Source organism: Sinohyriopsis cumingii, chromosome 17 (assembly GCF_028554795.1).
Source record: "Sinohyriopsis cumingii isolate HCF-2022 chromosome 17, ASM2855479v2, whole genome shotgun sequence".
NCBI lineage: Eukaryota > Metazoa > Mollusca > Bivalvia > Unionida > Unionidae > Sinohyriopsis > Sinohyriopsis cumingii.
The window spans coordinates 78,511,106-78,531,831 of record NC_142977.1 but is presented as its reverse complement, the minus strand read 5'-3'; the positions used below and the strand labels follow the sequence as shown (position 1 = coordinate 78,531,831).

Sequence of the window (20,726 nt, the reverse complement as noted above, 5' to 3'; positions counted from 1 at the left end):
AACAACTTTAGTAAAATCCAACAGATGGACAAATAAACAGGGGCCATAACTCCTCAAATGATTGCACAGAATAATGAAAACTAAACTCTTTCAAGATTTCGTCCATCTATTGATACATATCAAAGTCTAATAATTTTCAATGACATCAATTGTGAAAACCATATTGCTGGGCAAACAGGCGGACATACTGATGGACAGACAGTATGATTACTGATTACCGTAAATGTACAATTTGCCATAATTCAGCTCATCCATACTCCTGCTTAATATTACAACTACACTCTAAACAGGAGTGACATAACAATGAAAATACTCAGAAAAATAATTTAATCATCAATTAATGATATTCTAGAAATTTATCAATATTCTTGAAAAAATATTTTCAGGCATAAAATGAAAGCATATAATTTACTGTACCTATTTCTGAAGTTATAAATTTATTACGGCAAAGCACAGTGCACTAAAATTCATGGCAACAAGTGAGTTTCTTTGTGTAGTTGGATTGTTGTGGTCTTAGTTGTACAAAAGCTCTACCAAAAAGTTAAATACTCGGCGTTTTAAAATCATGGTTTGTATTAACCATTAAATCCCATGAAAGAGAATGAATTCACAGTATCCATCTCTTGTTTAAATACACTGCAAAGATGTGGATTAAAGGTTCACACTACTGGTTTTGTCTGATTCAGACTGACATTTGTTCTGAATTGCCTCCAATATAGTGCACAGCCCTTTTCATGAATGGGTAACCTCACACAAGGATGACCAATGTATACCATACACACTCAAGTACAAGCTGAGTACAGCTGCATATGATAAAGACCCTGATCTACAAACACACAACGTGCTGGCAGATAAAAGCCTATGTTGCTTGTTCTACTGATAACTCCTAACATAATGCATAGACCCAGATCTGCTGATGCATTATGCAATAACAGCATGGTTTATTTAGTTTGCAACTGGATCTGACTTGTACTCAAGTATAGTCAAACCTGTTCTAATGGTCACCTGATCACAACAGCAGTACAGACAAACGTGCCCTAACTGTCACCTGTTCATAATGGCAATTCTAATTTCCCCCACAAATTTCCTATATAAATATCCTACAGTCATTGTCATGTATTTACAATGACCATTACAGTTACAGAAACTACATTTTTGCTTCATGAGAAAGCATTGTTTAGATAAAAGAATATCACATAATAGATTTGTAAATGTTTCTTATCTCACTTGTATACCGTACTCAAGACACACTGAGTGTAACTCAAAGGGACAGTGTAACTAAAAAAATGTGTCAATATGTAAAAGTAGAAAGTTTTTATTAATAGGACAGCAATTCATTTGCTAGATGGTGGTAAATGTAGTTGTGTTATCACAGCAGCAATGGGAAGTCACCTTCTGTGCCAGTGTGACAGGCATAGTTCAATATATTCATCTATTTATATGTGGATCAAAGCTAACATGAAGAAAAAGGTTTTTTTTTAGAAGAGATATAAATTACACCCCTTTTCATTAGGGTCAGGGGTTATTGAACATTTCACAATTGTCTGTAAAGGCAGGCAAAGCTGTATCGGTCACAAAGAATTTTCACATATGGCTTCTTTTGATTTACTATTTATCACAGGTTTCTCACATAAGCCAATTGTTTTGGGCAACTGCCTAATACAGACATTATTTCTAACGCATGATGAAGAGCTGTTCCCAAGACTTTCTAAAGCATGGACAGCTGTCTCCAACACTTTCTACAACATGGACAGCTGTTTTCAAGACTTTCTAAAACATGGACAGCTGTTTCCAAAACTTTCTAAAGCATGGACAGCTATTTAAAAGACTAACTTAAACTATTTGGCCAAAGAAAGAGTCATCTATTTCACAATCACATGAAAGCTATCAATCAGTATTGAAATTATTGTTTTGTCAAGGTGAACAAAATAAATTAAGGTTCATGATTATATGAAATCAGTATGATTTAATTTAGAGGATGGATTAAAGTGAGCAGAATACAGTATCTTATGTGAATCAAATTTGAGGGAGAACAACATATATATGTATTTTATGATTTTAATGTATAATATACATAAAACAACAATCTCGTAACTGCAAAAATAATAATAATGATGATGATATTTGCTGCAAGGTATTTGTTCAAAACTAATTTTAAAAGGTGAACATGTGTACAGATGTCACCTGTTTAAAAAGTCCAGTTTGTCTTTCTCCTATATGTGGCTACTACTGCCAGGTTTAACTATAAAAAATACTATTGAAATTACCTGCAAAATGTACATTGTATCACATTTTATGGCCCACTCAATGTCTCGTGCATTTCCATAGTACTGTTCTATCTGAAAAATAATTTCAAAAATATCAGGCATCACTGTCAAGGACTGAACCCAGGACATCTCAAGATCAAAATGGTGCATTCAGTGCAAATCAGTTAGGCCATTAAGTAACTGGCACTATAAACCTCAACTATTACACTCCTCACTTCCCTGGAATTCATCCTCAAAGCAGTCCGAATTCTCTCATGTCTCATCTGCATTACCTACAATAAAGAGTATGTCTCTGTTACAAATGGATGCAACCCTTACAAAAATGTCTGCAGTAGAGACATAAAGCATACCTTAATACCTATGTGACAGAGGTGCAGAATTTGCAGATCTGTCAGACAGCAGGTGTCAGCACTGTCTTTGTGCACTGTAACTTCCTGTACACCATGACCTGAGTCTGGAATGAAGAGAAGTAGCAGAAGATAAGAACATAAAGAAATATCCATTACAAATAAATACAACACTGTCCAATGGTCTTCAGTGAATCTATAAACACTTTTAACTTCATTGGTGTTATGAAAAATTATAGGTAAAAAACATTGAATATAATTTTCTGATTCTTTTTGTCAGTTCGAGTATTTACAAAACCTTACTAAAAATATACATCTGTGTAAAAATGTACAGGACAAAACAGGAATTGATAAGGAAATGAAAATTAGATGGAACAAAAGTTATTACTCAACAATGAATAATTATGATTGGATAGTAACTAAGATGAATTGCTTCTTTTCAGTGGTCATAAAAATATCTGATAATTAAGATTAATGCAATTTTGAATATAATTAGATTAGCTCTCAGGCAATGATTCACCAAAATTTATTACAAAAATAGTTAACAAGAACCTGTCTAAACTAAAACAACTTCTAAAATTGTTGGTCAAGTTAATTCACAACTATTGCACAAAACAAACTGCACTATGCTACACTATTAGCAGAATTAGAATACCTTGAATGGCCTGAGATTGAAAATTCCAACTTTTTTTTATCCTCTACCTGAATGAACTCAATACGTGAGCCATAACCCAAAATCTGTCACTTAGATTATGTGTCTTCCCGTTATGACTGCACTGACAAAATGGCATTGTAATTCAAATCTTGTATCTTTGTCCCAGTGCCCATTCTGACTTAGGAGAGAGTGCTCAACCACTCTGGTGTTACAAAACTATTAGCATGTAGCTTTAGCTTACCAGATGCGATAACTTGCAGACTTTTGGCTCCTATTGATTTGTCTATTATTTTCAACTGCCCTTCCCATGGATGCTCAACCCTAATGGTGTCTGGTACTGTCTTCCCAGAGACAACAACCTGAAAAATATCTACACTGTACTGCAAAGTTCCATGTAAATCCTACAAACTATTCTGGCATATAAATGGCTCTCAAGGACTATATCATTAATACAAAGTAGGCTGCTGAGTAGTTTGTAGTTATTTTAGAAATGTATTAAGTAGGAAGGTAGGTAGGTAGGTAGATAAGTAGGTAGGTTGGTAGACGGTAGGATAAGTAGGTGGGTAATATAAATTACCTCACCCAGTCCATAAGCTGCATCTATTACCATGATGTTTGGACTAGCTGTGACAGGGTCATGGGTAAACATCACTCCTGCAGTTTCTGATTGGACCATTTCTTGAATAACCACACCCACACAGGTCTTGATAGGCTGACCATGTTGCCTGCATATGATTAGTACAGATGAATTGTGTATATATGATGAAATGTAATAAAGTAAGAAAAATCTAAGGTAATAGATCTTATGTCAACCAAAGAATCATCCATGACTACAAGATGCACTACCATGTAAAGATTAATCCAAAGTCAAAACTAAATGAATTCGTCATTTCATTTAGCTAATCTGATTTGACTTTAACATCTGATCCAAGGAAAATGTTCGTCCAACTAACCTTTTCTGCTTAACTTTTTACCAAATTCTGTAAGAATGAATTCATTTATTATAGCAATCATATTTCATGATTTTGGAAAAAGGATTACATTCTTAGCAGTACACATATTTATAGATTGGGGCAGAGATGTCCTGGTATCGAATAATGAAAATTTTTTGTACAAAAGTCTTCAATTTGATACATAAGTGTGGGTCATATAGCTCAGGAAGGTTTTCTGCATTTTCACAGAGTAACACTGGTCTAGTAATTTCTAAAATTCATTTTTATTTATACAGGAACTTTTGATGGCCCGGGGGGGTGGGGGGGGCAAAGGAGGGTAGGGAAAAATTAGGCATAAATTCCATCTACAATGACTCACTGAAATAAGACATCAAAAAAATTATGTCTAATTCCATAATGTTCCAATATAATTCTTAAAAATGTATTCCAGATTTATATTTTTTCCAGAATAATTGGCCATGATCAGATTCCTATATGCCTAAAAAAAATCCTCATTCCCCATTAAGATACAATTTGTATTATTATATATGATAATGCCATACAAGACATAAGTGCCCTATTTAAAGCAGATATTAGTGTATATCAAGTAAAAAACAATAATAATAGTTATTTACCACTATTAATCCTGAATAAATAATTTTATTGTTGTTTTTTGCCAAATAAAATCTTGCTTCTGAACTCAATTTTTAATAAAAGTTTAACACTGATTGAATAAATTTAATGTTTCTTCCAAAGACATAAAAAACACATTATGATAACCATTTACTTTATTATATAAGTTTCATGTGAAACAAACACTTATACATGACATCCAGTGAAATGAACACTCATGTGAGACCCTCTATATATATGGCTTCATGTAGAATGAACAATAATGAAAGACTGTATAAGATGTGGTTTCATATGAAATGAACACTTGTGCAAAGCCCTCTGTATATGTGGTTTCAAGCAAAATGAACACTCATGTGAGACCCTCTATATATGTGGTTTCATGTAGAATGAACACTAATGTTCGCCCCTCTGTATAAGATGTGGTTTAATGTGAAATGAACACTTAAAACTCTCATGCAAGACTCTCTGTATATGATGTGGTTTCATGTGAAATAAACACTCATGCGAGACCTTCTATATATTTGGTTTCATGTAGAATGAACACTAAATTAATGTAAGACCCTCTGTATATGATGTGGTTTCATGTGAAATGAACACTCATGCAAGACTCTGTATGTATGTCATTTCATGTAGAATGAACACTCATGCAAGACTGTATGTATGTGGTTTCATGTGAAATGAACACTCATGCAAAAATATATGTATGTGGTTTCATGTGAAGTGAACACTCATGCAAAACTCTGTATGTATGTGGTTTCATGTAGAATGAACACTCATGCAAGACTCTACGTATATTATGTGGCTTAATTAAGAGTTTAACATTTTTTCTGTATTTATCGTGGTACAAACTGTCAGTTGCCCAAAGGGTATTATGTAAGCTGTGTGAGTTGGCAACTGACAGTTTATACCACGTTAAATTCAGAAAAAAAACGTTAAACTCTTATAATTGAAATTTCAATTATCAGTTATGTTATTTTGTTTGCATTATTGAAAAACAAATCTTAATTGAGCATAGTTATACATGTTTGGGGATTTCTGTTATGTAGCTTGGGATTGTCCTTCACTGGCTGTATTTCTCTTACACTGTACACGTTATAGAAGTGGGTATTATTAGAAAAGTAATTTTTACAGTTCATACAGAAATAAACACAATTCACTTTGATCATGTGGTAACATTCTGACCAATGGAAATGTTACTTTCCTTTACCAGCTACTGGCATTTCAATTATTATGAAATGAACATTCATGCAAGACCATCTGTATATGATGTGGTTTCATGTGACATGAACACTAATACAAGAATATGTATATGATGTGGTTTCATGTAGAATGAATACTCATGCAAGACTGAATATGATGTGGTTTCATGTAGAATGAACTCTCATGCAAGACTATGTATATGATGTGGTTTAATGTGAAATGAACTCTCATGCAAGACTCTGAATATGATGTGGTTTCATGCAGAATGAACTCTCATGCAAGACTATGTATATGATGTGGTTTCATGTAGAATGAACTCTCATGCAAGACTCTCAATATGATGTGGCTTCATGCAGAATGAACTCTCATGCAAGACTATGTATATGATGTGGTTTCAAGCAGAATGAACTCTCATGCAAGACTATGTATATGATGTGGTTTCATGTAGAATGAACTCTCATGCAAGACTCTGAATATGATGTGGTTTCATGCAGAATGAACTCTCATGCAAGACTATGTATATGATGTGGTTTCATGCAGAATGAACTCTCATGCAAGACTATGTATATGATGTGGTTTCATGTAGAATGAACTCTCATGCAAGACTGTATATGATGTGGTTTCATGTAGAATGAACTCTCATGCAATGCAAGACTATGTATATGATGTGGTTTCATGTAGAATGAACTCTCATGCAATGCAAGACTATGTATATGATGTGGTTTCATGTAGAATGAACTCTCATGCAAGACTCTGAATATGATGTGGTTTCATGTAGAATGAACACTCATGCAAGACTGTATATGATGTGGTTTAATGTGAAATGAACTCTCATGCAAGACTATGTAAATGATGTGGTTTCATGTAGAATGAACACTCATGCAAGACTCTGAATATGATGTGGTTTCATGTAGAATGAACACTCATGCAAGACTATGTATATGATGTGGTTTCATGTAGAATGAACACTCATGCAAGACTATGTATATGATGTGGTTTCATGTAGAATGAACACTAATGCAAGACTATATGATGTGGTTTAATGTCAACTGAACACTCATGCAAGACTCTGAATATGATGTGATTTCATGTAGAATGAATACTCATGCAAGACTCTGAATATGATGTGGTTTCATGTAGAATGAACACTCATGCAAGACTATATGATGTGGTTTAATGTGAAATGAACTCTCATGCAAGACTCTGAATATGATGTGATTTCATGTAGAATGAATACTCATGCAAGACTCTGAATATGATGTGGTTTCATGTAGAATGAACACTCATGCAAGACTCTGAATATGATGTGGTTTCATGTAGAATGAATACTCATGCAAGACTCTGAATATGATGTGGTTTCATGTGAAATGAACACTCATGCAAGACTCTGAATATGATGTGATTTCATGTAGAATGAATACTCATGCAAGACTCTGAATATGATGTGGTTTCATGTGAAATGAACTCTCATGCAAGACTCTGAATATGATGTGATTTCATATAGAATGAATACTCATGCAAGACTCTGAATATGATGTGGTTTCATGTAGAATGAACACTCATGCAAGACTATGTATATGATGTGGTTTAATGTGAAATGAACTCTCATGCAAGACTCTGAATATGATATGGTTTTATGTAGAATGAACACTCATGCAAGACTCTGAATATGATGTGGTTTCATGTGAAATTAACACTCATGCAAGACTATGTATATGATGTGATTTCATGTAGAATGAACACTCATGCAAGACTGAATATGATGTGGTTTCATGTAGAATGAACTCTCATGCAAGACTCTGAATATGATGTGGTTTCATGTAGAATGAACTCTCATGCAAGACTATGTATATGATGTGGTTTAATGTGGAATGAACTCTCATGCAAGACTATGTATATGATGTGGTTTAATGTGGAATGAACTCTCATGCAAGACTATGTATATGATGTGATTTCATGTAGAATGAACACTCATGCAAGACTGAATATGATGTGGTTTCATGTAGAATGAACTCTCATGCAAGACTCTGAATATGATGTGGTTTAATGTGGAATGAACTCTCATGCAAGACTATGTATATGATGTGATTTCATGTAGAATGAACACTCATGCAAGACTGAATATGATGTGGTTTCATGTAGAATGAACTCTCATGCAAGACTCTGAATATGATGTGGTTTCATGTAGAATGAACTCTCATGCAAGACTCTGAATATGATGTGGTTTCATGTAGAATGAACTCTCATGCAAGACTCTGAATATGATGTGGTTTCAAATATGAAGATCAGAAGTACTGCAATACCTTCTATACTCCACAGCTTGGTAGGAATAAGCAGAAGCCCAGCACTTCCTTACTGCTTCAAAAACCTACAATGGAAATCATGGTCTGTATCTGGACAATTGGGCAGACCCTACATCCAATATGTGTCTAAGTAACCATGCATTCAATAATACTATCATTTGTGGCATCATAATGTTTACTCATTTGTCATGCACTATGATTTAAATAGATAAAGGTATGCCTAGTGACAGACAACAACACAGCAATAGTGACTGAGGTTAAATTAAATTTCATGGAATAAAATTAATCACTATCTTCAAACTTCACAACAATGAGAAAGAAGAAAAAACTCATGGCAAAAAAACCCAGAAATATTTGGACAGAAATCTTTTTCTTTTTTTATGTTATTCCACTTTGATAAGAAGAGCACATAAAAGGGGAATAAATCTTACTTTAATAAATGTACTCATTTTTCTACAAAATTCCTAATAAAAATACCGATATGGTGGAAGGATTGTTAATCTAATTTCATCTGTAAGAACATGATTTGAATGGTCCAATGAGAACCATCCAAGCCTCAGAGAATATATTTAATCTGCGATACTATACAACAACATTTCTGTGCAGTTACTGCATGTCAATTCTGATTATTTTCAATGTCACATCAGTTCATGGCAACTTATTTTTCTGAATCTATTGTCTAGTTTCTAAGGAAACTATTAAAAGTTACGATCCTCCTGAAAGCTACATGAAAAACAAGGATGAAAAATAGTTGGTCAACAATACTTTTATTTCCTTTTTTTATGTTCAAAGTTGTAGGCTATGAAAGACAATGCTAGTAGACAAGCTACTGCAAGTGACCCATGATATAAATTAAATGGAGGTGACAGATGTAAACAAAAGATACAGAGCTTACACTAGCTATTTCCCTTACACACAAAACTAATAGGCTGAGAGATTTCTATTTTTTGTGATTTCATTTTTAAGACACATTATCAGCATCTGCTTTTAGGTCTTAATTTCTAAGATATAAATAGTGTGTGGCATCCAGTGCAACCTTGAAAGGAGGGATTTTTTTTAACTACAACTTATTTTTCCAATAAGCCTTGATTAAATTTTATGTCCATCCACAATTTATACAATATTTATTTTCAAAAATTCTTTGCAATAAAACTTTGATATGACCACTACACACTTCTCCAAAATTATACATGGCCTGGTACCTGGTCTTATCATGGGAGTTGTACATGATATATTATACATGGCCTGGTACCTGGTCTTATCATGGGAGTTGTACATGATATATTATACATGGCCTGGTACCTGGTCTTATCATGGGAGTTGTACATGATATATTTATACATGGCCTGGTACCTGCTCTTATCATGGGAGTTGTACATGATATATTATACATGGCCTGGTACCTGGTCTTATCATGGGAGTTGTACATGATATATTATACATGGCCTGGTACCTGGTCTTATCATGGGAGTTGTACATGATATATTATACATGGCCTGGTACCTGGTCTTATCATGGGAGTTGTACATGATATATTATACATGGCCTGGTACCTGGTCTTATCATGGGAGTTGTACTATATATCACTTTCACTACTACTAAAGTTCTTCCTCATTATAATGTAGTAGTTTGGCTCCATAACTGATGACCACACTATATAATGACCAAATTATAGTGAGAACAGTGTTATGTACCAAAACCAAGATATAAAGAGAACAATACAATATGCCAAACTGTGTCACAGCATGAATGATTTTTTAAAACTATTACTGTTTTGAAAAGAAAGTAAGTTTATAATGTTAATTCATGCTGTAATATACTGATATGATTTTTGTTATAGGGTCAACTATGGTACCATGTTATATCTAGAATTGTATTATATCAAAGTGAATTATAATAAGGAATAGCTGTAATGTATACAACAGGCAGACATATTTTCACATTGTAATAAATGACACGTCTTTCAAAGAATACAGTAAGGTAAGGTATAAACTATCTCTCATCAAATATGAATCTTGTATTTGTAACAGTCTACTTCTAAAAGAACTGATTATCACTGACCTCTGCTTGACCTCTGACCCCAAGATATGTCTCCATTTGACCTGCAGATGATGCATCCCCATGGTCTTCATCTAAAGGATACAAAAAAATTAAGAAATATTTTCATCTGAGGGAAATCAAAATTGACCACAAGACTATAAGTATTTTGAAAATCTACTAGAGTGCTTGACATTGGTAATTGTTCAACTCTATTATCTCTAAGACTTACATTTAAAAAAACCTTTGTTACAAAATACACTACAATAGTAAAAATTTTATTTTAAAAAAAATACTTTATGGTTAGTATTAGGCAAATAAAAACAAATATTTTCAAAGTTATAAGCAGATAAAAACAATTTTTATATGCTCATTTTTTTCTCTGTTAACTTTACATTGTCAGAATCATGCAATATTACCTGATACTGAACTCACCTGCAAATACAAATATTGCATTCACATACATAAAAGAACTACTTTCTATTGTAAACAAACAATAGTTGCAGACGCCAGCAATTTTGATTTGTAAACAAATCATGTACACTCGCATAGTAGGCACTTTACGTTGTGGTTGTTAAAATTTGTTTCTAAATGAAGTAAAGCAGATGTTTTGTGGCCTGCCACATACCAGCTGCTTTGGCACATTCTGCGTTAACTATTTTGATACAATGTTTCGGATTTAGGCTAGCTATACAACAGACACAAGAAAGGGTCCTTATAAATAACATACAAGTGACAAGGCATATACTGTCTTCTTTTGCTGGTGATAATGGCAAAAAAATATAGTTACAATTTTACATCCTGAATTTCCTCAAAACGTGCTTTCTTAGTTCTGCAAATTCGAATTACATGAGCCATGTCAATGGTTCTCAATCTTGATTACACATTTCAAAATTGTACTGTAATTTCGCATATAAGTGCAATTACATCCTCCTTACTGCACTCAAAATGAAATAAGCATTAACTTCCATAGTGTCTTTTTGTTAATTGCAATTGAAAGACTTCATAATTTTCCCACATTATGATTTCAAACATTCAATGACAGAAACAGAAACACATTTGCAGATGTCAACACGCTTCTCCCTTGCTACTTCAATTTGATGTATTACATGTGGAATTGTCACATATAAATCCAGTCCATAATCAAAACATTTCGTAGAATCGAAAAAAATACCAAAATCTATTCATTCCAGATGAAATTCAAAAGTTGCTGCAATGTGTGTTCATTCACAATATAACTCCAAATTCCAATTTTAACTAGACACGTCGATTTCTTTCGAAAGTTATGTCAAGTGCGATTAAGTTCAAATTTATCTGGGTGGAGTTATGTGTGCATTAATAATGTTGCTGTTGTGTAATGATGAATCTGCCCTTGTGTATTTAGTTTGGAATATGGCATACATTCAGTTACTTTGTTTCTAGTAGTGTATTTTGTTAATATAATTAAGCATTAGATAGAATAAAAAAATGAGTGTATAATAAAAAGGTTACTGTATTTGTATGGGAACATATGAACTCGTTTTGTCGGATGGATATACTGCACTCCCAAGGATGTGCAGTATTTCCATTCAAAAAACTCGTTCATATTTTCCCATACAAATGCAGTAACCTATAAATATTTTCCAAGTTTTGAGGCAGGATTAAAACAATTATTTTCATAGGTAAAAACAAATGATCTCATGTATCCTGGATGATATAAATGTTAGACCATGAAGTCTGCATGGTGTACTGTTAGACCATGTAGTTGGAATGGTGCAACTGTTAGACCATGTAGTCTGAATGGTATAACTGTTAGACCATGTAGTCTGAATGGTGTAACTGTTAGACCATGTAGTCTGAATGGTATAACTGTTAGACCATGTAGCCTGAATGGTATAGCTGTTAGAACATGTAGTCTGAATGGTATAACTGTCAGACCATGTAGTCTGAATGGTATAGCTGTTAGAACATGTAGTCTGAATGGTATAACTGTCAGACCATGTAGTCTGAATGGTATAATTGTCAGACCATGTAGTCTGAATGGTGTAACTGTTAGACCATCAGCTTCGTAACTTTATGGTGTCCAACATTTAATCCATATGGGCAGCATGGGTTGTTCAAGCACGGTTCTTGTTTCTCTCCAGTTTCTTTATCCATCAAACAGCAAACTAAACCATATTCAAATATGTTGTAATATAAATCAAGTTTAAAGATAATGGCCTCGGAATATGTTTCTTGCCCAAAAAATGTTTTTTTTTAAACCTTCATGTAAATGATTTTTAAAACCTTTTGAATAAAATCAGAGCTAATTGGTTCAATAGTTAGTTTTCCATACCATAACAAGAAAGATGCTGTTTCTAAACAGGCTAATGCACTTGGCCAGTTCAGCTACCATGATGAGTCAACTGCTTAGCAACAAGATACACTTTTGAGTACTGATATGTTGTAAACTTAAAACAAACATATAACACAAATTTTTTAACAGAACATGTATCATTCTTTTGCTATTTGATTTTGCAGATGAGACAAAAACAAATTAGGCAAAATAGAATACCTGCAGCTGATGACCGCACTGCAAGGATCATATTTTGATAATTGTCTTCAAATGTCTTGGAAAGCTGGGACAAAATGGCTGCATGCACAGATGGACAAATGCTGAGAGATGCAAACTGCTCAACGACATCAGAACAGATTCCAGGCAGACTGGAGAAATCTTTGCTTCTGTAAGGTAGCAAACAGATTTTCAGGAAATACATTACTGAAACTGACACTATTTCAGTGATGTTATTACTTCAAATATATACATTACTTGTTTCACCTGCGAAGAATGTCAGTGGAATCTTGATTTTACTCTACTATTCAAAACATGGATAAACTTCAATTCACAAATTTGGCAATTACCTTTGAATGTTCCCTCTCTAAGGATTATATGCATGTCTGCAAACCTCTATGGAAATTATCTTTAAATAATCTCTCTCTAAGGATTACATGCACGTCTGCAAACCTCAATGGAAATTATCTTTAAATAATCTCTCTCTAAGGATTACATGCACGTCTGCAAACCTCAATGGAAATTATCTTTAAATAATCTCTCTCTAAGGATTACATGCACGTCTGCAAACCTCTATGGAAATTATCTTTAAATAATCTCTCTCTAAGGATTACATGCACGTCTGCAAACCTCAATGGAAATTATCTTTAAATAATCTCTCTCTAAGGATTACATGCACGTCTGCAAACCTCTATGGAAATTATCTTTAAATAATCTCTCTCTAAGGATTACATGCACGTCTGCAAACCTCAATGGAAATTATCTTTAAATAATCTCTAAGGATTACATGTGTGTTTGCAAACCTCAATGGAAATTATCTTAAAATAATCTCTCTCTAAGGACTGCATGCATGTCTGCAATCTTCAATGTAAAATATCTTTAAATAATCTCTCTCTAATGATTACATGTGTATTTGCCAACCTCAATGGAAATTATCTTTAAATATTCTCTCTCTAAAACGTTTACATGCATGTCTGCAAACCTCAATGTAAATTATCTTTAAATATTATCTCTAAGGATTACAAACTGTCTGCAAAGCCTAATGGCAATTATCTTTAAATATTCTCCGAGGTCTCACTAGGATTTTAAAACTAGGGAGTCCAGGACTCCTAATTTGGTAAAAATAGGAGTCCCACCAACAAAAGTTGCAGTCCCCTCCCAGAAGCATGTTGCAGTGGCTAAATGTCCATTATAATGCCAGGAATAAACAGACACAAAACTTTGTCAGTTTTATTTATTTATAATTATTTATAATTCTTTAAAAAATTATGTATTAAAATTGATATCATGTACAAATATATTCTTTAAATACAATATAGTTCACTTTCGTCTACGTCACATTTTACAAAATTTTCTGATGCTGGGCTTTGTATCATATTCCTCCACACTAGGTCCCTCTTCTTTGACTTGCATCAATTGTGTTAAGGTCTCATGTTTTATTCTGGACCTTCCTTTCATTTTGATTTTGTCTGTACACTGAGGCCTCTCTCACATGCCACAGATGTCACTAGTGACACCAACACAATTGCAGCTAAGACTGCAAAGTCTGGAAATACATCTCTATACTCTTGAACAGAACTGTACAGGCTTCTGTCACTGTGCAGTTAAATGATTTTACGACTACCAAGCAAGTAGGTGGTCTCATGATGTTTCATGCAAAGAAAATGTGGAACTTTGCAGATTATAAGAAACAGTAGTTGCCATAGAGTTTAATTTCCACATTCTTTGCACCATGGCATATAGCTCTATTTTGTCCATCAGAATAAATTTTGTCAATCCAAGGAAAGTTTTATTCCAAATAATAAACTTTAGCACAGTTCTTAATCTCATTAAAATCTTGATCAGTTTTCCATTTAACCCCAAAATACTTACCCAAATTTGCAAACGAGATTTTGTTTAAGTCTTGACATGTTTTGATTTCGAGGTCGCATGCAATATTTTATATGGCTACAATCAGAAATGAACAAAATAACAGGGATCACACTGGGCTTTGCTAGTGTCGCAAATTGCAGTTTCTTTCCATTGTTAGCGACAAAATATACCATCTGCCGATATTTTTGGTGACAACATTATTGGCTGATAAAAACTGTATATACAGTCTTGGGTTTGGACTTGAGAAATTCAAAGGCATGATGACTGGAAGCTGCAAATTTGGATATAAAAATGCACTGGAATCTAATGTCACATAAACAAATCCTTGTTTCACATTGATGAACCACCCTGACAGTGCATTTATATCATAATCCGCTTCTGCTGATGTTTGGCCTTGGTACTGTATGCTGTAATATAACAATAATAGCCATGCACCTGACTAGCTACAGTCAACCACCTCTGAAGGCGGGAACAGGAAATGACTACAGTTAACAGGTGATGGCAAAATTATTTTTTTTAAAAATATACCAGAAAAAATAGTTTTGCTACAACTTCAAAGAATACTGATTACCTTTGAAAAACCGATATATACTAAGCAAATAAAAAAAAATTATGTCTCAGTGTTATACAATTATTTGATGCTGCCACATCAATAACAAATGGGTAGTGGTTTGGTCCTTCAAAGAGAGCTTTTAGCAGCACCTTCAATACCACATGTACCTTCATCCAAGCAAGCCAACAACCTCTGATCAAAGGAAGTCAGCAAATAACTTAAATAAAAGCATTGTTTAATTTTTCATAGTGATTAGAACATATTTATTGTGTCATGAAAGTTTCCTGTTTGCAACAAAAAAAAATGCGTAAAGAGGACTCCTGCATGGGTGATTTTCTGCATTCCAGATCGAACATTTTCATCCAAACACATGTAATTAAGCGTTTCCAAGATCTCTGATTCTCTCTAAGGATTATAAACGTGTCTGCAAATTCCAATGGAACCTTTCAGAGAAACATCTTAAGAAGTCAGTTTAACAAATTAAACCAATTATCCCTTGTTACCTTCAACTTTAACCTGTGCCCTTACAATATCTTACAAAATTCTATGCCTCCTGACAAAACAATAAATATTTGATTTGATCATAAATCATCCACACTAGACATATTTCTTCTTTTTCTTGTAGATAAACCTTAAAGTTAATACCATGTGGAATAGACATGTGAACAGACAGTTGAATGGACAGACATTGTAACAAGTATGTCTAATCTTCAGTAACAATAACAGCTCATAAAAATTCACAAAATTCTTCACCAGACTTAAGTCAGGAATCTCTTTTCTTGGCAGCTGATTCTCCTAATTTTTCATATTCTTTTCAAAAATAAATTCCTTGGGTTTTCTTGGCACTATTGAAGTCATATTTTGTTTTCTATGCTGTCAAATTCATCCTTTCAAAATGTCACCTAAATGTCCGCTTTATCAAATCAACTGGTTACAGGTAGTAAAATGTAAATTAAAGATAATGATTTATCCTTTTGAAAATTTTATCCCAAACCTTCATAAAATTAGACCTGTGACCTTTATTTTTAACCATCTGATCCAGGAATTTTCTATGTACCCTAGTACACATGTTTGTAAAGTCCTAGAACAATCGATGTATTAAAATGAGAAACAAGATTACTTCCAAACACTTCAGCAAATCAAGCACTATGAACCATATCTGTGACATCTAAATGCCACCAGATTTTCACTAAACTAAACAATGGAAAAAAAGATTAATAAAAAATGAGTAAAACAAGCAGTATTTTCCCAATATATGCCTTTGACTTGCAAGCTAGTAGCTTGATTGCTGTATGACAGGTTGTGGAGAAGTATAGCATTTCATAAAAAAGCACATTTATTTTATAAATTATGTTTCTCCAAGAATACTTACCCAATCACGTTATGTTAGGAATATTAGCCTGCTACCTTGGGAATCAAGGACTTTTAAAAGATGTAAAAATTTTTCCTGTCTATTTTTAGATCGACAAAGGGCAGTAACATTTGCCCATTACCTCCTCTAGATACCACCAGGTGTTATCAGTTTTTGGTTCAGCAAGACATTAGCGCAGACGCTCGCATGATGGGGTGGTTGGGAGGGATTTTAAGTAATGTAATTGGGTAAGTATTCTCGGAGATACGTAATTTACTTTAAAAATATGCTTTCTCCTTCAAATTTCAATATGTTCCCCAATCACATTACATTAGGAGAAAAAATAATAGGAGGATGGGATGCTGAGAATACAGCCTCTACCTTGGGTATCCTTCTGGTTGTTGTTGTTGTTGTTGTTGTTGTGGGGTTTAATGCCATTTTTCAGCACAGGATAGGCTATACATGGCGGCCAGTATTAACGGTGGAGGAAGAACCTGGGAAAACCCCAGAAAGAACCACCGACCCACGAGAAGCTACTGGCAAGCTTTCTCACATACTCACATTGGCTGAATCCGAGACTCGAACCAGCGCAGAGAGAGGTGAGATGGCAGTGATCCATAATGGAGAGTGCATTAGACCACTCGGCCACTCGGGGCCCCGTATCCTTCTGGAGATGAGTGGCTGGATATATATATATATATACACACACACACAGTGTGAACCCGCTATTGCATGCTCCATTATAACGCGAATTCAGATATAACGTGGTTGTGGCGTGGCTCCCGAAATTTCATATACATGTATTTTTCTTGTGCACAAAAAAAATAATTAAAAAGTATGCAAAAAACGTAAAAAGTTGCTTATCATTTTGGGGAAGATATCGCATATGAATAATACAAGATGATCGTAGCTTGGCTCCTGAAATTTTATATGCATTTTTCTCGCACACGAAAAAGTATTTTCTTCTTCTTAGAAGTAAGAAGAAAAAAAACCACATAAAAAGTTTATTCTGGGATTGCGTAGGTATTCGCCAATGTCGCAAACCTAGATTGTTTTTCCTTATTGACTGCAAAACATACCATGTGGCTTTTTTATTTATTGGCGACATTGTTGGTTGTTTAAATTTTTATACAACCATTGGTTTGGAGTGCAGAAATTCGGAGGCCCCATGAAAGGAAGCCACAAACTGGATATAAAATGCACTGAAATTTATCTATTGTTACACAAACAAATTCTTTGTCCATACTAACAAACCATCTAAACAGTGCATTGTTATGTCATAATCCACTTATCTTGACATCTAGCATGAGTTCTTATGTTCTGAAATATCCACTTTTTTGTTGTTGACATTTCTGGTAACGGAGATTTTCGGCCGCTTGCTAGTAATTAATACATTTACAAAGACTGACATTTGTATGTGGATGGTAAAATTCCTCTTCTTGTCACTCAGAATTAAATCCTTCAGAACACTCATGTTTTCTGTAATAATCCCTGTCATCAGAACACCTGCGTCTCTATCGTCCGTTGAACCTTTGTTAATTTTCAGATGCATGCATGGAAGGCAGCATCACGCTGCTACCACAAATGTAAAAAAAAAAAATACATCTTACTTATTGGTTTATTCAGTAGGCATGGAGGGACAGTAACTAGAATAGTCTAAATGATGGCCAATTCTTTTTTAAAAATGTACCCAGATAAAATAGTTTGCTGAAATTTCAAAGGCAACAGATTACCTTTGAAGCACCGACTGTTATGAAAACGTACTCAGCAATACAATTACTTGATGTTGCCACCAGAATAAGAAATGGGCATTCATTTGGTTCTCCAAAGCTGTCCTTTAGCAGTGACTTCAATAGCGCATGCAGCCTTCATCAAAGAAAGCTAACTACAATCTTTCAACAACAGCAAAGAACTTTTCTTCAAATGAAGTCAGTACCAAACTTAAATAAAAGTGATGGAATCTGTTGGATTTTTGCATTTTCCAATGTGACAGGAACACGTTAACTGTGCTGTGAAAGTTTCCTTTTTGTAGGGAAAAAGTCTATGCTTACAAACGCTACCAACGGCGGCTTAAAATGCAAACTAACTTTTACCGACTTGGAACCTACTTTAAAGTAAATGTATTTCGTCATTCGTTATGTGATTGTGTTACATTTTTCCACTGAATTCAGACTAATATGACCTGTTACAAAATCAAAGAATATTTTAAAGCTGTGTGTGTGCATATTTTTGATGGAATCACTTGTATTGTGGATTCAATGTATATGATGAAGTTCGCAGGTGAGTACATGGTGTTGATACTCTAGTCATGCTATACATTAAACATTTATATATAAACAGGATTTATGTATATGTACCAATTCATGGTTCTCTAAATAAAGTAAACTATTATATTATGTCTTCTCTGTTTTCACTACAGGTGTATTTCTCATTTAATATGCATCAATTTAAGATGGTAACTGTGCTGATGAAGCATGTATTTTACCGTCCGCATTTATTACACCCAACCACCCACCCACAATTCTTTAACTGACTTGATTGCATATAACATGGTTCGGTATATAAAGTGGTCGGGTTTTATGGCTCCCAACTACCGTGTTATAGCAGGGTCACACTGTATATATACAAACATACATAGATATATATAGATATATATATATATATATATATATATATATATATATATATATATATATATATATATATATATATATATATATATATATATATATATATATATATATATATATATATATATATACATGGCTGAGAAGATGAAGTAGAGATCTTCTCACCTACCAAAACTTTCACTGGCAAATCCAGTGAAGCTAATGGGCTGTTGAATGGTCTAGTTGGGTCTGGTGGCCATCTATGCTGCTGCCACCAGCCCTACTAGATCCAACATTTGTCTCTGCAACGCCAAATCCCTGATGTAAACACTTGAGAAGATTTACTCTGCATGCTAGCCAACAGCTTCTATAATGTCTCGTATTGAAACATTACATTCAAAAGAGAGGCTCACAGAAATGTCTCTAATCTCATGAGCTGTAATCCTAACGAAGCGACTCTCATATTGAGAGATCTCAGAGTATGCCAAGCATATAACCCACTTCAACCACAAAGCAAGGTCTTGAAGGGTGATTCCTTTTATTCTGACCCTGACCAGGAGGAAGTGATATTTTGGCTGTCACAACTTGTCTCTGTGTATCTCAAGTAGTGCTTGAGGACACAGATGTGAAGCTACTCTGATCTGGTGAGATGTCAGAGTACACAAAGCATATGACCCCCTTCAGCCAGGAATAAAGGGTATGAAGCATGATATCCTGTGTTCTGTCTCAGAGATTGCTTGAAACTTCAAAGCAGTAAGCCACGTGAGAAGAGGCATTGCTTGTGCCACAACTTGTCCCTCTGCATCTCAAGTAGTGCTTGAGGGTGGCTGGAATCTTCCTAGGTGTATTATCATTGGGAAAATTAGATGATACAGTGTCTGTGCCCTCAAAGAGAGGCTATCGAAGACATCTAGCCATTCTGACCATATAATTGTAGCACCATAGGAGGGGTGGCACAGGCCCACGACCCCTCCCAGATGGCTGACAGTGCAGCTCATGGCTCAAGCTGATACGTCTTTAACTGCGGGATGGAGGTGGTAGCTGTTGATTCCACCATGTCACCAAGGGGTCAATTGGATGCCCTTGAAGAGTGTAAATCCATGTGACAACCAACTGATTCCATGTGAAAGACCTCGGTGAAGCCACTGATGCAGCAAGAAGGTGTCTGAATTGTATGTTGATATGGAGACTGCTGTAGAAAAATGCAAAATCAGAACACCGGACAAGTGGTCTGGTACCTCCCTGTTTGAGGGTACAGGTAACCAACACAGTGTTGTCAGATCAAAAGAGGATCATTTTGCCTACAGGATCGATCTTTACAGAAATGAAAGGTATTGATGAAAGCCTTCCTTTCTGTGATACTGATGTGTAGAGGCCATTCCTAAGGTGTCACTAATTTGTGTGAAGATCAGCAACAGGTTGGTACTCCCACCATGT

At 34.5% G+C, this 20,726-nt stretch overlaps 1 protein-coding gene across 1 annotated transcript in view; it reads right to left on the bottom strand.

Moving 5' to 3' along the window:
• The window catches only part of LOC149779288 (uncharacterized), a 237,444-nt gene that overhangs the window by 108,566 nt on the left and 108,152 nt on the right, over window positions 1-20,726 (bottom strand). The window contains 7 exon segments of the mRNA XM_089938418.1: window positions 2,268-2,339; window positions 2,618-2,721; window positions 3,511-3,628; window positions 3,847-3,994; window positions 8,338-8,402; window positions 10,399-10,469; window positions 12,908-13,074. Of these exon segments, the coding sequence (XP_089794544.1) occupies window positions 2,268-2,339; window positions 2,618-2,721; window positions 3,511-3,628; window positions 3,847-3,994; window positions 8,338-8,402; window positions 10,399-10,469; window positions 12,908-13,074 (745 nt within the window).